At 36.2% G+C, this 10,829-nt stretch overlaps 2 protein-coding genes across 2 annotated transcripts in view, besides 2 other annotated features; both read right to left on the reverse strand.

Annotated features, from left to right (window-relative positions):
• NFIA_052040 (uncharacterized protein) overlaps positions 1-35 on the reverse strand; it is a gene marked incomplete at both ends in the record, with an annotated part of 1,300 nt that extends 1,265 nt beyond the window's left edge. The window contains one exon of the mRNA XM_001257755.1: positions 1-35. This exon is cut by the window's left edge and continues 109 nt beyond it. Within this exon, the coding sequence (XP_001257756.1) occupies positions 1-35 (35 nt within the window).
• A 2,461-nt stretch (positions 36-2,496) lies between these two features.
• On the reverse strand, positions 2,497-3,260 carry NFIA_052050 (uncharacterized protein; the record flags this gene model as incomplete). Its single annotated transcript, XM_001257756.1, has 3 exons — positions 2,497-2,659; positions 2,723-2,800; positions 2,848-3,260. 3 exons carry the CDS (start codon positions 3,258-3,260, stop codon positions 2,497-2,499), a joined length of 654 nt encoding a protein of 217 aa, XP_001257757.1.
• Positions 3,261-7,666: 4,406 nt separating this feature from the next.
• Positions 7,667-8,260: a mobile genetic element.
• A 1,291-nt stretch (positions 8,261-9,551) lies between these two features.
• Positions 9,552-10,823: a mobile genetic element.
• Between the last annotated feature and the right edge of the window lie 6 nt (positions 10,824-10,829).

The following is a 10,829-nucleotide window of genomic DNA, read 5'->3' on the forward strand; positions in this document are numbered from 1 at the left end:
TGCTCTTTGAAAGCACACAGAATCATTATCCCCATGAGGATCATGATACTTTTCCTGGATGTAGTCCTAGAACCAGTTAATAAGTAGTTGCCAAGTGGTTCGAAACCACCTTACCTTTATGAAAGGATGGGTATTATATAAGTAAATAACCCCGTTGAAGTTTTGTCCTGCTGGATATGAAAGAAGACGCTGCTTTTGAATAATTGCAGAAATGCGGTCTGTATTTGTGAAAGCTGAATGTACTTCAGCTGGTGTGAGTACACCATATTCTTGACAAAAGGCTTCTAGCTCAGGACTGCGAAGAAATTGAGCTTAACATCAGTTAGAAAGCATTTTCAAAGCGATTGATAATTGGCTTAGAATCAGTTTAGTCTTACCCAGTGTCAAGCTTGGGTTTCTCATTCTCCTGATTATGTCTTGAATGCCTCGTAGTATAAGCTCTGGTGGCTTATGAGGTGGAGGTGGAGGATGTTGATGAATACCATGCGAAGTAAATAAAATATAAGGAGCTGCCTGGATATTAACTGGCACTAGTGCAGTAAAAATAACACCGCACTTTAGATGTTGTAGTTTACCAGGGCCTTGTATATGATCATAATCTATAACTAGTTAGTAACTGGTTATTAACCAGTAAACAATCAGTCTAGAATCACTTACCGCAATACTTTCGTCTTGATGTTAGTGGCTCAATCACACCACAATCCTCTCGAGATGGTAGAATTGAATCATTAAATAATCGTTCCAGAAAGTCAAGATCAATAGTAGTATGACCTTTAACAGAGCTATGATAATGCTTTGAAAGAAAGTTTGGTGATTCATTTACACATCCAATGTACGGATGGTATTCATTGTTCACGTCCTATTTGAAGTAGTTAGAAAAGAATTTTAAATCAGTTACTAAGTAGTTGCCTATTACTTACAGGATAGAAATGCCTCTTGAACTTTGGCGCGCAGGTTGGAAGTTGTTCAAGGCATGCCTTTTGTCTCTTGAAGAAAATTTTTTTTGAACGATACAGACTATAGGTTTTAGAAAGTTAGTAAGTAGCTAGTAAGTACTCAATAAGTGCTTACCTATACGCATTCCGCTTGCGAATATCTTGTTCAATTGGGTCGATATTCTCTCGTATATTTTTGATTTCCTGCCATGTTGCCTCATCTAAAAAAGTATGGTGCAGCAGGCGTAGATCTGGTTTCAGATATTCACATACTAGAGCTCCAGAACATTTCCATATCCATTTCTTAACTGGGCAGTTCAAAAAGGATGATTTAATATTCTTTCTTGCACCTTGGACACTCGCTCGAGAATATTGAATCTTTGAATTGGTTAGTAAGAGATTCGCAAGCACTTGATAAGTACTTACGTCTTTGACTAATTGCTCTGCTTCTTCTTGAGAGTAGTTATTCACTGGAATAACATAGGTATATCCATTCGGATCTGTCCTTGGATACTCTGGCAAATCATTTGTGTATTCAATATACAGTGTTTGAAGTGGATGAGTTTTTGCGTCTGTTAACTGAGTAAAGCAGCTTGGCTGGGCCTAGGTTGTCGAAAATCAGTTAGTAAGTACTTGAAAAGCAGTTTCTGATTCTTACCTCTTCATTCTCCTCTTCATTCAAGGAGACATCATCTATTTCACCACAGTTTATTAAGAGAGCCTCTGAATCCATATTATCAATACAGACGCAGTAACTAATCAGTTAATAAGTGGTTTCGAGTTTAAATTAGTGTGCAGATAATTGCGGAGGAGAAATTGAAAACGAATTTCATGGTATGCATTACAGTATTTAAATGTTGACCTGGGAGGTTGGGAGTGCCAAGACAGGTGGGGCGTCCACCTCATCTTTTTCAAGGTCCACCTGACCTGTAACCTGCACTTTAGTATATACTCACTGAGCACTCATGGTTGCTCAGTGATCAGCTCATCCTTCACTCAGTCTGCTCAGGGAAGACGATCAGTGTGTCATAATGGCCTGTCCTGTCGTAATCCGCTTGTGGCTAAGCCACATATTACCAAAATAGGCCTTTTTTTGGTGCTGAAATATCTCGACACCCCCACCCCCTCCTCCTTTCCTCTAATATTTAATGAGTCTATGCCCCCGCCATCAGCTCGTACAAACTGCTCGATGGCCTGCATCAAAAGAGAGAGAAGTGCCTTACTACTCTCTGGGTCCTTTTGAGCTCCAGTCTTTACAGTTTCTTTTCGTCATTCAGCTGTTCTTCTGCGGCGTCAGTACTTGCCCACGTTCTTTGGCCGAATCTGTTATTTCCTGAGGCATGTCTATTTTGAACTATCCTGCTTCAAAGAAGAAGCAAATCCGCAGCACCGAGTATTATCGACGGCGTCGCCAGCAACTGGAGAAATGTATTGTCCTCTATGCAATAGTCGCTACCGGTACTGGCGAACCATATTCACATTAGATTCAAGAAGTGCCTTTATCAAGAACAATGATGAAGCTAGAAAGGGATGTGCTAGATGGACTCACCCTCTATATGAGCTACATTTTCCAGCCTGTGGTATCCCCGTTCCAATTTTTGTTACGCCATTCATCCGAAGAGGGTTTCGCGAGGCCATAGCGCGCTAGGGCCTCAGGACCGATCTTGATGTTGCTCCGGTCTTTAGGTTCGTCGTTAATGCCGTAGAAGTAACCGATGAAGTAACTGAAGAGAACGGACAATGTTAGTCCACTTAATTGACATAGAACACAACACGTAATAACATACAGGGTGCCTGTTTGACCGTGCCAGACTAGCTTAGAGAGACTGGGCGTAAAAGGTCCATACCCTTTCTCGAGCGCCTGACTAAAGTTTACCGTTAGCATGATCAGGAAACGGGAGGATCGACATACGGAAGAGCCTTCATAAAGGCCATACGGACATGTTCCCTCTCAACAGCGGACAGAGTCCAGTATGGATCATTCCCAAGCTTGTCACCGAGGCGTAGACCTGGAACCATTTCCCACGCCAGCCAGATCGCAAACCCATTGGGGACCAGCCCTGACTTATCTTGAGTGCTGACCTTGTATCCTAGGAGCTTTGGTACATTGCTGAAATCCTTCTGAGTCAACACCTGGTAGGCAGTTAACTCTGGGGGGGTGTATGTTGTGGCCTGGTGGGATCTGGTTTTCGGATCTTGTATCTCAGTGTTCTTAATAGGAACCTGAAGATAAACTCGCATGAAGGCTTTCCTGGAGGGCTCCTTTGGATCGCAACAGAGGAGTTTAGCCGTAGCGTAAGAGTAGTGGCCATGGCGACGACGCATTTCTTCACTAGCCTGGAAGTCACGCTCATTGAGCTTCTCGAGGATCTTTCACTGCGAAGGGACAGGTTGATCGAGGGTGATGATTGTGCCAGGATCTGTTCCTTGGTGGAACCAGCGCGAGGATGGGGACGACATTGTTGTAAGAAGGTTGAAGAATTAGGAACTCGAAGGAAGAGAATGTTGCGGTAGGAAGAGTCCTGAGTTAGAGATGGCGAATGAATAAAGAGGTGAAAGGAAGAGTCAGAAGGTGGCAGGAGAAGTAGGTATTATTGTCTAAACTTTAAGGTTGTCGCAGGAGCGCGTTTGATCGGTCTGCCAAAGGCTGTTTTGTACATGTCTTGCGAGGACCGCGACGACTTCAACAGTGATTGTCATTCAGGCTAGCATTAAGAGAGTAAGTGGAGGAGAACGTAGGGACGAGGTATTTCCACATTCTTAGGCAGGATTAAAGGAATCGAGTCAATCGACGTTAGGAAAGTAGGGTGTGTTATTACAGCTTCGGGACTACGTCATCTGCCGACCAAGAGTCCTAGGAGCGAGTTGGCTGCAGCGCGGTTACCATCGGAGCAGGTAAAGGTGGTAAATGGCCAATGAAAGGGGCTAGTCAGGGGTCAGCGATGGGGTGAGCGCTCAAGGCTCAGTTCCACTCAGTGAGTGGCTCAGCATCACTCAGTTGGCTGCTCAGGGCGGCGGGGTGACTGTCACATGACATGTATTAGTCAGACATTCTCATATCATCTAGCTTAGCATGAGATAGTAAAAGAATAACACACACATCACATACACATCACCTTACAATGGTAGCATTCTTAGCTATTTTAGAGGCCTAGAAAAATAGCTTTCTTATATAAGAGAAAACATCACCAACCTCCTTATATAGAGGAACTTAATTATCTAGATTAAAATCATAATAGGCTGTTATCTTTACCTTCCTCTTCTTCCCCTCTGCTAACTAAATTAAATTATTAAATCTCCTCCTCCCTCTTACATAGATTTATTACTAAATAATATGTTATTACCAGACCTACTTATCCAGATTTAATAGTTATATAGTTTCCTCATACTTCCTATATTTTAGAAGTAGGCTAAACCAGGCTTTACTAATATACTTAAATTAATTATTAAGCACTATAATCTTCCACTACTACTAGTATTAGAGATTAATAGCTATAACTTTTAGGGTAATACAGACTAGGTCACTAGCTAATTCCTTATAAATAGAGAAGTTAAGGCCCTCTTAAAAGCGTTATACTAGACCCTATAAAATCCTTAACCCCCCCTTCTTAATTTTAACCACTCTGCTCCCCTTCCTTTATCTAGCAGGATAGTACCTTCCTAATATACTAATATTCCTTTCTCTAAGCTAGAACTTACCCCTCCTTCTAAAATAGATTAAGAACATCTACCTAATAAAGTTAAAAAGTAGCTAATACCCTTAGACCTTATATATCTAGACCTATTTTTAACCTACTAAGAATAAACCTACTTACTGACCACACCATCCTCTTAATTATAATATTTATCTATTCCTAATTCTCCTAGGATTCCTTAAGTCATTAATTCACTAACTAAATACCTTAAAAATCTATCTATGGATACTGCAACCATGGCTCCCCCTAAGGAAACTACCCCACCATCTATACTTCTAGAGTGGATTCAGGATATATTATTAGAATCTACACCCATACTCCTATACTTAAAAACCCAGTATAAAAGAGATGTAGTATATATTCTTTAACTACTATAGGAAATCTAGAATAGTAACTTCACCCATTACATACCCCTACTTTATGAATTAGACTATACTATAGTAAAGGTAGTAGCTACTTATATTAATAAATTAAAGTATGCTAAATTTAATACTACTGCCTAAGGTATTATAGACTTAGGAATATATATAGGTAGAAAACTAGATCTCTTCTAGAAATTTATTAATAGATTTTACTCTAGCCTATCTGTCCCAGACTAACCTGTATTCATAGAGGAATATATACACCTTAGTAAAGGTAAAGCCCTGGTGCTAGGACCCTTAAATTAAGATCATCACCTATACCTAGAGAGCTACTAAATATACTCTGCCTCTGCTCACCCATCCTAGGATAATCTAGATAATTCTAGTGAACCCTTAGATTCTAGCTCTAAAAATAGCTTATATAGATTATATTATTAGGCATCCCTCTACCTATATTACTATTAATAATCTTCATCCTGCAAGGACTATATTACCCACCTTAAATCTAAGGATATATAGCTTTTTAACCTAAAAAAGATGACAGTAATATTATTCACAAAGTAGCTTTAATAGATATCTTAGCTCTATAGAATATACTTAGTGTTAAATATTATATCACTATGCCTACAGGGAGAGGTAAGAGATTAGTATACCTATCTATTAGATATAATTACTAACACTATATAGGACAACCTCCTAGAATATATTTACTAACTTAAGTACTAATTTAAAAAGAATCCTTTTAATACTAGGCAGGATGCTAAAAAACTTAAATTCTAATTTACTAAGGAATAGGAGCTACCCCTATAGGAATATATTAAGTAAAAAGTAATACTTCTTTAGGAAGTAAATATCTCTGATAAATAGGAGATTATTATTTAGGTCTAGGAAAATCTAGATCCCCTCCTAATAAATATAATTTACCTAAAGAGTACCTTACTAGATAATTTCATAGACAGGCTTTTCTAGTAAGAAGTACTAGCTTACCTAGTATAAAACTAGATTAATTATTCCTTATCTAAAACTAGGTAATCCAAGTCTGGTTACCATAAGGACCCAGGCACCTAATATTCCCATGAGTCTAGTGAACCTAAGGCTACCTAAGAAGATAAAGCTCCTAGATAGGGCTGTAGATCTACCCTAAAGGTTAAACTTTAAGACTATTAGCATTACAGGGGACCTTTAATTTAACTATCCTACTAGGAAGCTAGTAGTTAAAGTATTCCTTATTAATGCAGCCCTTACTAACTCTAAAGACACCCTGTTAGAATTAGATAAACAGGCCCTCTAAGACCTTTAGGCATCCCTTAAGGAAGAAGATTTAGATAAGTCTTCTACCTCTAATGATTTAAAAAACTAGCTTCTGGGCTGGCATCTAGCTCTAGCCTATTATTCTATTACCATGCCAGAAATAAGTAATTATCTAATCTATATATATTATATACTATAGTAGTTATACTACAGAACTTACCTTCCCCTAATAAAAAACTAAAAAAACTAGTAAATGATAAAAAACCAGTAAATAACCATGAGAATGGAATATCTTACCAAGCATATTCACACATTACTGCTCTTACTATAACCCCAGCTAGATACTAACTAGAACTCTGTGCTGATACTGCATCTTCTCTATCTATGGCCTCTATATAAGTCATCTAATAATACTAGCTAAAGGTTATACTAATTCTAATTCCTAACCTATAGATCAGCAGCTTAGCAGGAGGAATTAACTTATCTACTATAGTTAATCTTACTCTTAAGCTCACCTTAATAGCAGGGAAAATATTCCATATCTCTAGGGAAGTATATATAGTGGATGATCTAAGCTATAACCTACTTATAGGCCTTAATATTCTTAAAACCCTACAGCATAATAATTAATCTTAAGAATAACCTATTATAATCCCCTAAGGAGAAATTAAGTATCTAAATAACCTACTCCCCCTCTTATAAGAGGAAAGTATACCTTACTAGTAATATTACTATATATCCAGGAACTTAGAAAGGCATTACCATAATAATAAGAAAATAAGGTTAGCATAATCTATTAAGTACTAGTTTACAGCACCTATATCTCTTTTCTCTAGAGCCTAAGATTAATCTAGGATTAAATACCTTTATCTCTACCTCTTAGGCCTTAGTAATACTAGCATAAGAAGTTCTTCTAATAGCTAATCTCAGGAAAATACTAGTATAGCTTTCCTATAAACACCTTATAGGTTATACTAACTCAGACCTACTAGATTACCCTTATTACTCTAACCCTTAAGCCTTTACTATAAGTCCAGCATCACTAATACTAGGTACTAGCCCTAGCTATAATAAACCTATGCTATTTCAGGCTAGCTTTACTAATACTTCTAAAAGTATTAAATAGGCAGATATCTCCTTAGAATTTAGGTAATAATTTACTAGGTAAGTTAAAATAATATTACTTAAGCACTAAAGATTATTTTATAAGGAGCTAGGTCTCCTAGCTAGTCTAGTTTAAATACTAATATTATTTAAAGATACTAATCTAGAAGGCCTACAAAGCCCAGCCTTTAGTATAAGCTATTAGGACTAATAGGCAGCAGACTCTATCCTAGACCCCTTATAAGCAGAAAACTAAATCAAACCTATCCCTAACAGGGAAGTCTATCTAATAGCCTTACTAGGATTTATCATCTAGTGTAACAGGAAGCCTCATTTTATTATAGATATATAGAAAGTTAATATAAAGCTCCTAATAAACTCCTATCTACTTCTATATTAAGATAATATTTTAGAAGCCCTTAGAGACAGCATGATTTTTTTATTAATAAATATTAAAAAGGGCTTCTTCTAGCAGCCTATTCTTAAATTAGATATATAGAAAACTATATTTATCATAGCCTACTGCAGCCTTAAATAGCTTAAAGTTTCTATAATAGGACTGGCTATGACCCCTTTATTTTTCTAGTAATAAATAGAGAATATACTAAGGCCATACCTCTAGAAAACAGTTATTATGTACATTAATAATATTATTATATTCTTATACTCCCTAGAGGAACACCTCTAATATCTTAACAAGGTCCTATCTGCCTTAAATAAATTAGGTTTAATACTTTAAATCTCTAAATGCTATTTTAGTTACATATTAATCTCTGCCCTAGGGCATCATATATCTAGGCTTAGCTTAGCCATAGATGCAGAGAAAATTAAAGCAATCCTATAGCTAGACTACCCACAGATATTAGCTAAACTAGAAACTAGGTTAGGCTTATTTAGGTACTATCAGAAGTTTTATTTAGGTATTCCTATATTATAGAACCTCTGGAGATCCTTAAGACCTAACTACTTAAAGAGGCCCTATTTAAAGGAGCAAAATAACATAGATATACTAAGAAAACCTAGGTGAATATTAAGTAGGATTATAAAGATGTATGAGATGCCCTGAAAGTAGTACTAGTAGATGCCTTATACTAAGTACTACTAGACTTCATAAAACCATTCCTATTATATATAGATGGCTCTAAGAAATTTAGATTTAGTATAGCTCTGTACTAGCTTAATGCTAAAGGCAAGGAAAGACTAATTCTATTCCTATCTAAGAAACTTTTAGCTATAGAATATAACTACTAGCTAACTAAACTCAAAGTTATAGTAGTAGTTTAGGCTATTAGTAAATTATATTAATATTTAGATAGAAATCCCTTTACTCTTTTTACTAATTATTCCACTATTAAAGGGCTGCTTTAATCATCCTTACTATACTAGAAAAACTAATAACTAATATGATGGTCCCTATATCTGTCTTAATTTATAAACAATATGTGAATAAAAATGAACAGTATATACTAAATAGTATATAAATGACAAAGGAAATTTCATGAATATAGAGGGGAATAGATGGCTTGCCTAGGTATAAAGGAAGAATAGGAGGAATGGTAGTAGAATAGAATAGAATAGTAGAAGGAAAAATAGCTAAGGATATCTTAGCTTAATGTCTTAATTCCTTAATTAATTATGACTAGCTATAGGGTGATTTTAAGGGTGTATTTATAGATGATTCCTTCTAGCATAGGCCATTCGAATATTGAATGATCTCATAGCTGGGTGATCTCATAGATTAGATCACCATTTGCTAATGGTTGAAATCGATGATGATCAATGATGATCCATGACCATAAGGTTAGAACCATAGATATGATCAACGATCAACCATAGCAGATCAACCCATGGATATGGTCAACAATCAACTATAGCATGGTTTTCACCAACACCCCCCCTTAAGCTAAACATGGGAATGTTTAGATTAAATATTCATTTTCCTAGTGCAAAAACCTTTCTTTATAAAAGGGAAAAAGGCACTAGTTTCTTTCCCTAGCTAATATGCTAGTTTCTAGCATTAAAAACCTCTAATCAGGTAAAAATATGCTAGTTATATCAGCCTAGAATGAATGGCAATTCTTTTGATATGGCTGATCTATAAGGATAAAACCCTCATGGGGGATAAAACCTTATTATATTATATCCTCACTAGGTCCCAGGCTAGCCATTTTCATAAATGTCTTATGTAGCAGATTATTCTCATTTTTAGTGAGGAAATCAGCTAGCTGGTATTTTCTAGGGATGTAGATAAGTTCTACTTTTCCCTCTTGAATAGCCTGTCTATTGAAATGATATATTATTTCAATATGTTTAGATCTTTTATGAAATTCAGGATTTTCAGCTAGTTTCTTAGCTGAATCACTGTCTACTAGGATCCTAGGGGTCCTAGCAACATAGCCTAGATCAAGGTGATCATTTAGGTATTGGAACATGCTATTTAGATAAATAGCTTCTTTTATAGCCTCTTTTAGGGCCATATACTCAGCCTCACAGCTACTAAGAGCTATGGTTTTCTGTAGCTGAGAGTTCCAGCTTATAGGGTTATTAATCCCTATATCACCACTTAGGCTAAATATATATCCTGAAGTAGATCTTCTTTGATCTAAATCATTACCCCAGTCAGAATCAGAATATCCTTTTATAAAAAGGTTATTCCCATTGCAGTTATATATTAGGCCTAGTTCTGGATATCTTAATAGATATTTCCAAATCCTATTAAGAGCATTAAAATGCTCATTATTAGGATTAGACATATACCTAGCACAGTTGGTAGTGCTAAAGGTAATATCTGGCCTGGTTTTTAGGGCAAGATATAGGATAGATCCTATTTGCTTTTGATATTCATTGATATCATTCTGACTAGCTAGGCTAGTAGACTTTCTTAGCTTAATCCCAGGTTCCCCAGGGATTAAAATAGGCTTATAAAGGTCATATATACTAAATTTCTTTAGTAGCTTTTTAGTATATGTGCCTTGGTGGATGAATAGTGTTTTATCTTTATAATTTATAGAGATATCATTCCCCAGAAAGGTTGCCACTGAACCTATTTCTTTTAGTTTTATATATTTTTGAGCCTTATTAGATATCTCTCTAATATAGGCTAGATTTTCATGTATAATAAGAATATCATCCACATGGCATATAATAATGCATTTATTAGTGGCATTTATAAATATACCTTCATCATAAGGAAGGACATGAAAATCTAGTTCTTTTAGGACTTTAGTTAAATATTTATACCAAAGCCTTGGGGATTGTTTTAGGCCATATATAGCCTTATTTAGGTGGCATACTTTACCCCTATATTTAGGATCATTATAGATCCCTATAGGTAGAATAGTATAGATATCAGCATCAATATCAGCATGCACAAAAGCATTTTTGACATCATATTGCATGATATGCCATCCTTTATTAATAGCTATTATTAGGATTAGGTGCCAGGTTTCAGTTCTGCAGGTAGTGCTAAAGGTTTCTAGGGA

Source organism: Aspergillus fischeri, genomic scaffold, assembly GCF_000149645.3.
Source record: "Aspergillus fischeri NRRL 181 1099437636266 genomic scaffold, whole genome shotgun sequence".
NCBI lineage: Eukaryota > Fungi > Ascomycota > Eurotiomycetes > Eurotiales > Aspergillaceae > Aspergillus > Aspergillus fischeri.